Source organism: Lepidothrix coronata, unplaced genomic scaffold (genome assembly GCF_001604755.1).
Source record: "Lepidothrix coronata isolate B3197 unplaced genomic scaffold, Lepidothrix_coronata-1.0 Scaffold361, whole genome shotgun sequence".
Taxonomy (NCBI): Eukaryota; Metazoa; Chordata; class Aves; order Passeriformes; family Pipridae; genus Lepidothrix; species Lepidothrix coronata.
In genome coordinates, this window is record NW_016690541.1 from 108,016 (window position 1) to 121,174 (window position 13,159).

At 51.7% G+C, this 13,159-nt stretch overlaps 1 protein-coding gene across 1 annotated transcript in view; it reads right to left on the reverse strand.

Annotated features, from left to right (window-relative positions):
• Positions 1–117: 117 nt before the first annotated feature.
• PPM1G (protein phosphatase, Mg2+/Mn2+ dependent 1G) overlaps positions 118–13,159 on the reverse strand; it is a 15,862-nt gene continuing 2,820 nt past the window's right edge. Inside the window, exons 2-10 of the mRNA XM_017838812.1 lie at positions 11,510–11,579; positions 6,452–6,537; positions 5,983–6,115; positions 4,185–4,654; positions 3,623–3,760; positions 2,641–2,875; positions 1,467–1,596; positions 1,227–1,329; positions 118–802 (exon numbers count right to left, since the gene is read on the reverse strand). Of these exons, the coding sequence (XP_017694301.1) occupies positions 608–802; positions 1,227–1,329; positions 1,467–1,596; positions 2,641–2,875; positions 3,623–3,760; positions 4,185–4,654; positions 5,983–6,115; positions 6,452–6,537; positions 11,510–11,579 (1,560 nt within the window). The 3' untranslated portion in view covers positions 118–607. The remainder of the gene's footprint in view (positions 803–1,226; positions 1,330–1,466; positions 1,597–2,640; positions 2,876–3,622; positions 3,761–4,184; positions 4,655–5,982; positions 6,116–6,451; positions 6,538–11,509; positions 11,580–13,159) is intronic.

Here is a 13,159-nt window from a genome sequence, read left to right on the forward strand (position 1 = left end):
ACTGGGAGCCACAGGCCAAAGCCCTGCAGTGCTCCAAGACCCCAGGGAAAAATGTCCTTCCCACCCTACCTTCCTCATGTCCCCTTCCAGGAAAGAACCAAGGACCAGGAGCATAGCTGTGTTTTCCAGTCTTTTAGTTTGAAAAAAGTATTGATTGAAAGTGTACAACCGAACACGGCGTGGCCTCAGCACCACCGCCAGATTGTTTCACAAATAAAAACAGAAAGGGCCTTAAATAATCGGGTGCAGATTAAAAAAACCTCAACAGTGAAAAAGTTCTTCCCTCCGAACAGAAATTCACAGGCACAGAAATGGCAACAACCACATGGAGACAATGGGGGGACATCCTCCTCCTCCTCCTCACCACGGGCTCTGCGCTGTGGCGCTCCCGGGCGCAGCTCCGTCCTCGCTCCCTCTTTGGAATGGTTATGGATGAACAGTGCGACATGCCCTCGCTAACCAGACCCGCCCCCCACCCCCCGACCAGGACACGGACAAACAAGGCCTCTACTAAGGCTAAAAAAAGGACAAGACTTGGAGTCTTGAGTTCAGCATGGGTAAGAAACGAGAGTCTGGTGAGCACAGCCCAGTCCCTGGGCAGGCCCCGCTACTCCAGCTTGGCCTTCTTGGTGCTGTCCCCGCCGTTCTCCTCCACTGGTGCCGCCACCTCCCCCAGTTTCCGCTTCCCACTCTCAGCAGGTGGGTGTGTGTTACGGGGTTTGAAGCTGATGATGATGCAGGTCATGTTATCGCAGCCGGTGCCGTCTCCTGAGGTGTCTGGAGCCAAGCACTGATCCAGCAGCTGGGGAGGGAAAGAGCAAGTCAGCAGAGAGCAGACACACACTGGGACCACTCCGAGGCACTGGGCCCATTCCAACACCTAACAGTGGCTCAGGTGCTGCCAGGCCAGGGCTATATGGGATGAGTTAAATGCTGTTCCCACCAGAGAAGAGACAGAAATGGCCTCAGCAGCACCAGGTTTCTGAATGTGGGCAGCAACTCCTTTGGCTGGACAGCACCCCCAAGGTCAGACACAGGCCTGGGTGCCCAGGGAACTGGGTCTCATTGCAGAGGTGTTTCTGCTCCTGCCCATCACAGCCCATGAGCTGCAGACCCCCTGAGTGCTGAATGAGCCCATGTGAGGGAGCAGGAGGGCAGAGCCAGGTCCTGAGCTGGGACACAGAAACGCTGTGCTGCTGCAGGGACAGCAGAACTCCGGACTTTACCTCTTCTACGATGGAGGAGAGCGGCCGCAGGACTCCGTTCTCATCCTTTTGAGTGATCTTGGACTGGATGAAATCCACCACTTCCTGGCTGCTCATCACATTCCTGCAGAGCAGAGAGGTCAGAAGAGCAGGCAAAGGGAACACACATGCCAGTGTCCAACAGGCCTTCCCCAGGCCCAGCTCCAGAGAAAGACCAGAGAAGCGATACCCCAGAGGCACAACAGCTCCCTCACCACTCACCAAATTCCATCGCAGGCAATGACCATGAAGTCGTGGTCATCGTTTATTGTCAGCACTTTGATGTCAGGCAAGGCAGAGATCATCTGCTCTTCTGGAGGGAGGTTCTTGTTCCGCTTGTAGAAGTGATCTCCTGTGGTGGGGAGGAGGATGTCTGGGCACGGGCAGTGCTGCCTGCCCTGCACAGGGAGCAGCACTGCCCCACAACAAGGCCCCAGTGGGATCCAGCCAGTGCTCCCATTGCCTGGGATCAAGCTGTGGGCCATGAGGCAGAGAACTACCGGAGGTTCCAAGTGTCAGCTCTGGCTAGTCCAGGGAAGAGGGGCCTTGGCCAGCTCAGCCTCTCTTCACCCCAAATCAAGTGCTACTTCCCCACCTCCTGGGGCAACACCAGGCCAACAGCACACAGCACCTGTCACCTCTGGAGAGGCTGTGGCTGCCCCAGCCTGAAAGTGTTCTGGACCAGGCTGGATGGCACTTGGAGCAACCCGGTCTAGTGCAAGGTGTCACTGCCCATGGCAGTGGGGGTTGGAACAAGATGATCTTTAAGTTCCATCCCATTCAAACCATTCCAGGGTTCATTCTATGATTCAAAGCCCACTTGAGAAAACTGATCCTCAGCTCCAGCTAGCAGTTTATCAGGAATCAGAGCCTACAAAGGGACTTCCAGGGCCACCACAAAATAGCAGGTGGGAATGTCAGTGTCTCCCTAGATAAACAAACTCCTTATCTCTATCCTAAAGATGTTTTTATCTCTTTACCCTAGGATAATGATTTCAATGGTTTGGGTCCTTCTGCAGAAGTACAGATGACCAAGTGGGTTCAAACTACCATGAAGCCAGGTCCCCAGGAAGCAACACACCAAGGTCCCTCAACAGACAGAGAGCAGGAAAAGTCCTGTTTCCAAAGGCAGCAGTCTGGTTTTGGGACAGTTTACATGAGCTGGTTTTTGATAACCCAGCTACTGGCACAACAGCCTGGGAGGTGCTAGGTGCTGCTTTCCACTGGTGTCCAACTGCTTCATGGCCATTTTCTCCAATTAGACTGAAATCTCCCATCAAATAAAGAACAGGCTCTACCCATCTGGTTAAAAACTGTTCTATAACCTCGGTGGCTGGCAGTGCTGGCAGCACAGCTGTCTGAGGCCAGGCCTGCCAGCATCCCCCCTCCTGCTCACCGATGGCCCTGGAGAGGTTGAGGCCGCCGTTCACCCTCCCGTCCATGGTGACCTTGCCGCCAGCGTTCTTTATCCGGGCCAGCTCCACCTCATCCTCTGGCTTGTGGTCGTACGACATGTCGACGGCCTTGCCGCCCTCCGACACGACGCAGCGCGAGTCCCCGGCGTTGGCCACGATCAGCTGCCTGCCCCGGATCAGCGCCACGACAGCGGTGGTCCCGCTGTCCGAGCCGGGCTGCAAGAGACACAGGATTTTGGTGAGATTCCCTTCTCTATGGCTCCACGTCGGGTCACTAAGGGAGCCAGCCTCAGCTGTGTCCCAGACCCCACGGTGCTGCATCTCACCCCATGAGCACACACAGAGTGATGGAGAAAGCCTAAGGGAGTGTGAAACACCAGGGAGGTGTTCACTGAGGGGCAGGATCAGGCAACAACTCCATTTCAGCTTCATGCAGCTCAGTGGGTCAGGATTGCCTGGTGTTCCACACGTCCTGCCATATCCCCTGCTCTAACATGCTGATTCCAGCCCCAGCCCAGCTCAAGCAGATTGTCACTGCAAGCCAGGCCATCTCCCCAAAGGGAGAAATTGCCACCTTGGAAGCCATGTCCCCTTTACATGACCTCTGGGTTCCTGGCCCACCTGCCTGCACTGCACGGGCTGAGGAGCGATGCTGTGCCCTGGAGCGGCAGTGCCGGTGGAGCCCGTCTGCTCCTGCCTCATGCTCTCCCTCCACACAAGCCCCACAGCATTTCCACATACCCCACACCCAGAAGCAGGATCAGCCTCGTCTACCTCAGCCTTCTGCCCAGATCCAGGCCCATCCCTCAGCCTTTGCACAAACCCAGGCTGTTGGCAGCTCCCTCACCCCCAGGAGAGCACGCAGGGTGTTCTATCCCCACCTGAGCAGGAACAACCCCTTGCTGAGTCTCCCAAGTGCCCCTGGCTCCACACTACGCTGCAGAACACAAGAACATGGTGTACCTCCTCTTTCCCCTCCATGCCTGGTAACAACATTTCCTCCTCTTCATCCTCATCCTCCTCTAATTCTTCAGTGTCATCTTCATCATCTTCATTCTCTGCTTCTTCACTGCTGTAACCATCCTCATCCTCACTGCACTCCTACAAGAAAGGAGTGATACCATAGGACTCACACAGGACGCTCAGTGCCCTCTCCCCTGCTGGTCCCTCCATCCTGGGGACTGATGGTCAGTTCCCCCAGAGGTGTGAGGTGACCTGGCACATGGCCCCCACACCTGATGGCTACAACCAGAGCAGCTGGTGTCACTACAGCAGTGGATGAAGGGATGGTGCATGCAGCAGGACCCAGGGCTGTTGGCTATGGCCGCTGCAGGATGAGAGTGTGTGTCCTTCAGGGTTAGCTCAACAATCCCAAACATTCCCATGGGATGGCCTCAAAGGATCAGTCTGAAACACCTGCTCCTAGGACACACCTAGGATGAGCCAGGGGCTTTTCTCAAGTACCACCGTAAGCAATGCATTCTGCCCAGCCAGAAGGCCACTCTGTCCCAGTGCTGTTTCCTACCTCACTGTCTTCCTCCTCTTCCTCAACCTCATCTGACTCATCCTCACTGTCCTCAAAAAATTTGGATTTGGTTGTGCGCTGGGGCTTTCCCGTGGAGGAGCAGGAGGGCCCGGCCTCCCCAGTAGAAGAGGTGACGGCCTCGTCACCTTTGCCTAGTTCAGGCTTCTGCAGAGCAGGGCTGTTGCCTCCAGCGCTGGCTTTGTCTGAGGTGGAGGAAATACCCGTGATTTCTTCATCTGGCTTCCCGTTCTTCCTCTCCTTGTGGTCAGGAAGCTCCCCTGGGTCAGCCTCTCCATTCATATTTGACTCCCCATCATGCTGCTTGCCTGTCCCCTCCGCAGTGTTATCCCCAGCTGCAGCTACAGACTTGGCTTTGAGGTTCTTGGTGCAGTTTTGTCCATAACGTGTGAGAAGCTCCTCAATGGTCATTGTGGCTTCTTCGTGCAGAAGAGCAGCTTCCTCATTATCCACTGCAAATGGAAAGGAGAGGAGGTGAGGACAGAGAGGCTCAGAGAGCAGGATACCCACCACGCTGGGTCCAGTGATGAGCTGCCCTGGCTAAGGCTGCTGCTGCAGAGTTCCAGCAGTGCTCCCCAGGCTCACTGTGAGCACACAGTCAGGCCCATGCCATCCCAGGTGCTGCAGGTGAGCAGGATGGAAATGGCAGGGCCACAGCTCTGACCACGGCACAGCCTGACAGTCCCCCCAGTGCCCCAGTCCCGGTGCTCCCTGGCTGACTGACAGCAGCACAGAGCCTTCACATCAGCTGCATGGCTGGGAGTGGAGCCTTGCTTTCCTGAGCACAGGCTCCTGGGGAGCTGTGGGCAAGCAGACTCGCCGCTTCCATGAGCAGGTTTGGTCAGTAATGCTGCAGGACAAGAAGAGAGTAGTTGCTCCATGGGCCTGAAACACTGCGGGGATCCCCACCAGCTGTCACCTGGACAGGTGCAACAGGTGGGAGCACAGCTTTGGGCAGTGACCACAGCATCTCCCAAGTGGGACTAGGCAGAAAATGGGATGACCTTCGCTAAACCATAAGCCAATGACCACCACTTCCCTACTGACATCCCCTTAGTTATAGTTTGCTTTGCTATTTAATCCCAAAAGGAAAACGCATACCCATATCCCAAATGCTCCTGAAAACACAGGACAAAAAGAAAGAAAACCCAACCAACCAAGCACCTACTTCATCCCTGTCAGCTGGAGAATGACGTTCAACAAACTAACTCAGTGTTTCCAGACCAACACAGTGCTCACAGTGACGGTACTGCCTTACATCTGCCTCAAGACTGGTCACAAGGTACTCAGCAAGAACAGCACAGAATTCCAACCCAGGAACCACCTCCTGTCTGGCTCTGGGGGCTGGCAACCACTTACTGGTGGAACACTTGCTTTTTTGTGAAGAGACCAGAATCTACTTCAGTCCTACCTGCTGCCACCAGCCTGGGAGAGCAGAGTGCTGCACACCACATTATTTCCCTTCCACAACTCAGCCCACTTCCCAGCTCAAGAGTTCCTGACACATCCTGCAACCCTGCACCCTGTGGAGGAAGGCCTATGGAAAATGGTGACAAGCTGGTTTGTTATCCATAGCATTAAGCTCCCAAATGGATCTGGACTCCCCCAGCACCAGCCCAAAGCCACGGACGGTGCTGAGGTGTGGCAGCTCAGCTCAGCCAAAACTTAACTGAGAAACTGGGACAGAAAACCTTGTGCCAAAGGAGACCTGGCCCTGCTGCTCTTGGTCCTTGTCCTGCAGCTGCAGCCTTGTATGCTCGGTGGCAGCTGACTTACTTACCATCATCTTCATCAGCAACTTTCTCTTTCTCATCTTCATCATCTTGGGGCCGCCCGGCCATTTGGGAGAGCTCCTTAATCACCTCCTCGGTGGTGAGCTTGGCATCAATGGCCAAGAATGCATCTTCCAGGGCCTGCATGTGAACAGACATGAGTGGGCAGCCTCCACTTCCCTACAGAAGCATTGCCATGCTGTGCAATCCTGTCTCTTCCAGCATGCACACCATACAGAATCACAGCATGGCTGCAGCTGGCGGGGACCTCTGGGATTCTCCTGATCCAACCCCCTGCTCCAGCAGGGACGCCCAGAGCTGATTGCCCAGGACCATATTCAGACACATTCTGAACAGCTCCAAGGATGGAGCCTCCATTGCCTCCCTGGACAACCTGCACAGAGGCACTGGGTACTGACACAAGGGCTTTCCCCCGCGTTGGTGCTCACTCATTCCAGGGCAGAATTGGCTCTTTACCTTTTGCAATTTGCCTTCCTTGTAGGCCTTCTGATCTTTGATGATCTCAGGGAGGTACTTGGCGCAGTACAGGGCAACTTCTTCTCCTGAAAAAGAGCAGAAACCATTTAAAGAGGCTGATCCTCCCACATACAGCATGCTCTTGAGCAACTGAACTCTGGAAGCAAATCCCAGGACACAAACCAGAGCTGCCCCAGACACAGAATGGTGACACAGCAGTTGACTCTGGGGGTCCCACTCACACCTTCCCAGGGGCAGCACCCCAGAGCAGCAGGATTTGCTTATGGCCCTGGCAAACCTCAGTGAGCTCCAAACCACCAGGTGTGGTCAATGCTGTGAGCTTCCCAAGAGCGAGCTGAGGCCCAATGTGATATTCAGACTGACTCTTTAGGCCCAGGCTAGCTGGACACCTCTATTTTCACATGTCAGTGCAAGCAGAAGAAAAGGGAAGCTTTTGATCAACGTAGGCTCTCTCAGATCATTATCAACATGCAATGAGCATATAAAAAGTGCTCTGTGCTCTAGTGTGTGTTCCACACCAACAGCAATGGGATCCCACAGCTTGAGATGAGCCTTTCAGAAGGTGGGGCAGCCACCCTGGTACAGGAAGGGGTGTGTGTGTGTGTGTTCACGGCACAACAAACAGCAGCTGGCAGGAGCACCATGCCAAGAGCACAAGGGATAAACTGGGACTGAGGAACAACAACTCAAGCCAAGTGCCCACCCTAGAGCAGCTGAGAGATTTTTAAAAGCCAGAATTCCCTCTACAGCTCAGTAATTAATGGTGTCACATACAGAACAGGGCATGGAGGCATTTGTTGTGATCACGGAGGTGCTATTAAGAGAGGAGAAAGAGTAAACAGTGAGGGATCATGAATTTCTCTATTTTATCTTGAACGGGGACCAGAAAGAGTAGTGTAAGAGATCAGACTAGTCATTGAGGTTTTTATATGAGGCAAAGAACGATGTAGGACACAGGAACCTGGCTCACATTCATGAGAAACAAAAGTTAAGAGCTAGAAACTGAGAAACAAATGAAATGACAGCACAGGAGGGAGGGGAGCGGGGCAGGCTGCAGGTCCTGCCACAGGGTCCAGGGGCATCCTTGAGGCTGTGCTGGACCAGCCGTTCCCTGTCACAAGGCAAAGAAGCAGCAGTGTGGGTAGCTGGACACAGCACTCCAGAGCCTCCCTGCACCTGGGGCTTCCCTGGGGACGTGGGTACAGCCAGAGCCACGTGTGCTCCTTTCCTTCGGGCTACAGGACAGTTTTCACACAGATGGTTTTCCACAGGATGGACCAGCCGCTGCATATCCCAGCTCCCTGCCCTTCTCCCAGCCCAACAGAGGCTGTGCAGGCAGCTGGGCACGATGAGAAGTTATGCAGGCAGGAGCAAGGCTCTGTGAAGGAACGGGGAGCAGGGGAGTTGAGGGCAAAGCAGCAGCAGCCATCAGCTCAGCAAAGGGAGAGGCAGAGGGAACACAGTGGGAACTGGAGGCGCGGGGAGATTTGGGAGAAAGAAAGAAACAGCAGACAAGGGACTTTTCCAGTGTGCCTGCGGAAAAGGGATCAAGTGGCCATTGACAGAGAACAGAAACAGCAAACGGCTGCTGCTACACAGCACTGCAAAGCATTCCATGGTACAGACCCAGGGAACAGAGAGACTGGATTTGACCTGGGAACACTGGAAAGGATCTATGACAAGGGCCTGGAGCGACAGGACAAGGGTGAATGGCTTCACACTGACAGAGGGGAGGGCTAAATGGGATATCAGGAAGAAAGTCTTGCCTGTGAGGGTGGTGAGGCCCTGGCCATTCTGTGTTTCCTCCACAAAAACCTTTTGGAGGAAGGTAAATAATTGTTAATTGTCTCCATGAGACGAGACCTGAAGGACAGCGATGGCCTCAGTGCAGAGCCCAAATGCCAGATTAGGCCCAAGGTCAGTGTTTGAATAACAGATCTCCCAGGCAAACACCACTAATCACTGCAGAGCTCAGCAACAGGCAGGAGCCAACAGCAGCCTTTAGCAGGTACAGCACAAAAAAGATCACAGCGTGGGTCAGGTAAACTGATAGCAGGAACAGCTGAACCACTGTGGTGACCTGCAGCTGCTAACAGCTATAAATCCCCTCTAACATGCTCTGCTCAATCCGTTATTAGCTCCAACCCTTCCAGACCCACAGTGGGTGCCAAGAAAGGACTCTCATGGTTTAACCCCAGATGGCTACTAAGCACTGCCCGGCCACTTGCCCACCCACCTCTCCTCGTGGTACAGCAGAGAGGATTGGAAGGGCAAAAGGAAGGAAACCCTTGAGTTCAGAGGACATTAAAACAGTAATAATAGCAATAATTATGTAAAAAAATAGCAAAATGGAAAATAGCAAAGAGAGAGAAATAAAGCCCAAGACAGACAAGCAATGCAAAGATAAGTGTCAACGAAGACAGTTATTAAAAGGAAGAGCTAAAAGGCTAAAGCACAAGAGACAGTGACAGAGAATGATCAGAAACCCCACTGAAGGGGCAGAGTGCCCAAATATCATTCTCCAGGATCTGGAGGGAAGAGAGGCCAGGGCACATAAAAAGGAAGCAGAGGAAGGCAAAAAAACCAACCCAGCAGCATCTTTCAAACACTAGAAGGCTTGCCCACAGTGGGGAAACGTAAGAGAAAAACTGATGAGTGAAATGGAAAAAGTTAATAGGAAAAAACCCCTCAAACCCACCCTTTTTTCAAATAACAGAATAATAAAAACTTTTCCCAACCCATTCGAAGCAGGAAGCTTACTGGAGAGTTTCATGCTGAGAGATAAGCAAGGTATATAAGAGAAGCTAAATTCAGTTTTTGCACTGGCAGCTAATAAAGCTTAGCAAGGTTCCCACCCAAAAAACTAACTCTTACATGGGAGAGACCTGAGAAATTGTTTCAAACTAAATAACTAATGCATCAATAAACTCATACAATAGTAGAGATGGGCAAAAGCTGTTCTTCAGAGTCAGGTTCAACTATATCCATATCTTTCCTGATAAGGTTTGTCCAGGAAGAGCTGTAGAGATTCAACCACTAGAAACCTAAAATATGAGTTAGAAAGCCATGCCTGTGCTTTGCCATTCCATGCCTTTCCCCAATGTCTATCTTGAATCTTTCCTGCTGTATTTAAAATCCCCAAGCACACCACTTCATGTCCTACACTAACGGGAATGTCACGAGTGTCCACAGTCTCTCTAAAACCCCACACGTGGAATAGACCTTCTTGGCAGCTGAAAAAACAACATACTGAGCTCAGAGGAGAACAGATGGTTTGATGCTATTCATTCTTGACCTGTTTATGGTAGATGCTCCTTATCTTTATTTTTGACTGACATACACAGACGGTTTCTGAGTTGCTGCACTGAGGTGAGTAGCTGCTGAATCCCCACATCCTGTTTCCTTGTCACTCTCTGCCTCTCAGCACCAACCCATCATCCCCATGCTCTCAAACATACTCTCCAGGATATCAGTGACTGCTCCACTCGAATCTCTGCACACTCTAAGATGAAGTTCAGGAGGAAAATACTTTAAGAGCATTAAATACATTCTACAGCTGAGACAGCATCTTTGGAAGAGCTACTCGCCAGCAGCCTACTCAGGCTGAGCTTTTTAGTACAGACTATTGCAAAAAAGGGTCTTAAGCTGTAATTTGCAAATTGGCAATTTAGGATATCTCAGGTCTAAAGGCAAGTGGAAATAATGAACAACACTGTGTAAGCTTCCACTGAAATCTGCTTCGTATCAGAGAAAGGAGAAGCAGACAGACCACACCAAAAATACACTGAAGTGCCTCAGAGTAGGGGAACTGGGCTCACAACACTCCAGAGCAGCAGAGCTGGCACGGGAACACAGCAAACAGGACAAACTGTCCACACGGCTTTTAAATGCTCAGGGACACATACACAGCAGGGATAGTCACTAACTGGCCAGTGTGTTTCAGAGCAAATGAGCAGGAGGAAACAGGCAGTTTAGTTCATCTACTCCACACAGATTTTCAAAAGGCTTTCAAATAAATCATCAAATGTTTCCCATACTGCTGCCATGGGAAAAGCAGCGAGGTTGGACAGGAGCAGTTTTCAGAATGGAGAAGGGCCACTGGGAGAGCTCCTTGAAGAGATATGTTGACCAACATCTACATAAATTATCAGGAAAAGAGGTTATTAAAACGTAATGGATCACTAAGGATGATCAAAACTAAAATAATTTGCAAGATTTAACAACAGGATCTTGTGCTTTTATGTGATATTGGCAGAAGGAATTCTGTAATATTAGCAAAAATATTTAATAGCAATATTCAGCTGGATGAGCAGAGACAAGCCCAGGGCTTCTCCAACTGAAAGAAAGGACCTGAAGTCCAAAATGGTAAAAGTGAAAAGTGCTTACGGAGTGATTACTCACTCATTCCTCATATGTGTCAGAGATATTGCAGTGAAATTATCAGGCAGCAGATTTAATCATATCTTTTTCAAATAATTCTATACAAAATGCACAATGCAAACAATCACCAAACATAGAAACCTGTTTAAAATGCAATTGAACAAATTCATGAAGAGACAGTTCATCGAGAAGGCTCCAACATGTGTGCAGGATGGAATGGCTGCAACTTCCAGCTCAGGGAACCCTTACCTGGGGAGTGGGAGCTGGGCAGGTACAGAAGGGAATGGATCTTCCTGTTCTGATTTCTACTTTTTCCTGTGGCAACCACCGGAACACACTGCCTACATTCAGACCTCTGATCCCATCTCAGGTGGTTTTTCTTACCACCTTTCCTTCTGTGACTCTCCTGTCCAGCTTATCCACCATGAAAACAGCCAAAGTCAGAGGATGGAATGCAAATCTGATTTCAATTTCAGATCAGCCCCTGACCTTCCTTCTAGGACCCCAAGAAACATTCAGAACCTCCACTGACGATCTCTATCAAAGAAAACGCTTCCCAGGAAGGAGCAGGATTCCTAGAGATGGATGGATGCCCCAGCAGGCACGGACAGAGGGGTCACACTGAAGGACAGGAGAGAGCACAGCGGGCACAGTTACCTCCGTGTCCATCGTAGACGGAGAACATGGCTGTTTCACTGTCCAGCTCGGGAATGCAGTTGTGGGCATCCTGAAAGAGAGAGCAAAGGTCTGGAATGACAAGGATTGCATTAGACCCACAGAAAATCATAGAACCACAGATTTGTTTGGGTTGGAAAAGCCCTCTGAGACCATTGAGTCCAACATTCCCTCAGCACTGCCAAGGCCACGGTGCTGTCACATGTCCCCAGGTGCCACATCCACATGGCTTTTAAATCCCTCCAGGAATGGAGACTCCACCACTGCCCTGGGCAGCCAGTGCCAGAGGCAGACAAACCCTTCCACGAAGAAATTGTTCCTATTATCTAACCTGACCCTCCCCTGGCACAGCTTGAGGCCACTCCCTCTCATTCTGTCCCTTGTTCCCTGGGAGCAGAGCCCGACCCCCCTTGGCTCCCCCCTCCTGTCAGGGGGTTGCAGAGAGTAAGAAGGTCCCCCCTGAGCCTCCTTTGCTCCAGGCTGAGCCCCCCCAGGAGCTCCTCATCAGGCTTGTGCTCCAGACCCTTCCCCAGCTCCGTTACCATCTCTGGACACTCTCCAGCACAAAAGGTCAACCACACATGAGCCACACACATTGCTTAGCTCTTCTCTCCACAAGGTCTCTCTGGAACAGCTGGCTTTGAGGGAGGCAGCACCCCGATTTTACAGTCAGAAGAAGTGCTTGACCTCTTCACCTACAGGTAAGCAATCCCACCTTGGCCATTTCAATGCAAAGCCCGGAACAGACAGACGGGCTGAACCTTTCCTACTAAGCCTTCCCCTTGCCCAGCTCATCTCATGACATTCCTTCAAGTCCAACCCTCACCTACCACCTCACCCCACCCCACACCCTCGTGTTCAGGAACCATCCTGTGATATGTTCAGCAACGTGATCTTTGCCATGGTTCATCACCTTAAACGTGCTACAGCTGCCCCCAAACACTGCTCACTCCAACATCTGGCTTAAATCTCTGAATGTGTCCATACTGCCCTCCATATCCCAAAAGCTACACACACGCTGAGCTACACTCAATCACAGCCCAGCAACCACTGAACTCTTCTCGTTTTTCACATAGGACTCCTTGGATAAGGGCTCCTCGCCCTCTAGAGTCCCACAGTCTTGTAAAAAGAGAACTCTATTCCCTGCTGGGTTCATGCAGCATTCCGTGCAATGGATTGCTGGCACCGGGATGAAAAGTGTCTGAACAGGCAAGTGACAATCTGAGTTCAAAATGAAAAAATTACTCTGAATGGTCATGCAGGAAATTTCCCCAGAGCTCACTGGAGAGAGCACAAAAGAAAACAAGGATAAACCGAGAACCAGCATTTTCATACTCACTTTTCTGAGCATCCACAGAAGTCAGTGAGACAGCAAACCCACAGCACAGTAAGTGGGATGAGTCCCAGGTGACCAAACAGTGGTGTAATTAAAGAAATGCAAATGCTGCTGGGTAGGAAACCCAGTACTGGCACCAAAAATGGTCTGTGCTGCCCTTGCTGAGCCCCCACTGCAGCCTGTCCTGCCCTGTCCCCTCACTGAGCCCTCCCTGCAGCCTGCCCTGCCCTGTCTCCTCACTGAGCCCCCCTTACAGCCTGCCCTGTCCCTCACTGACCCCCCCTTACAGCCTGCCC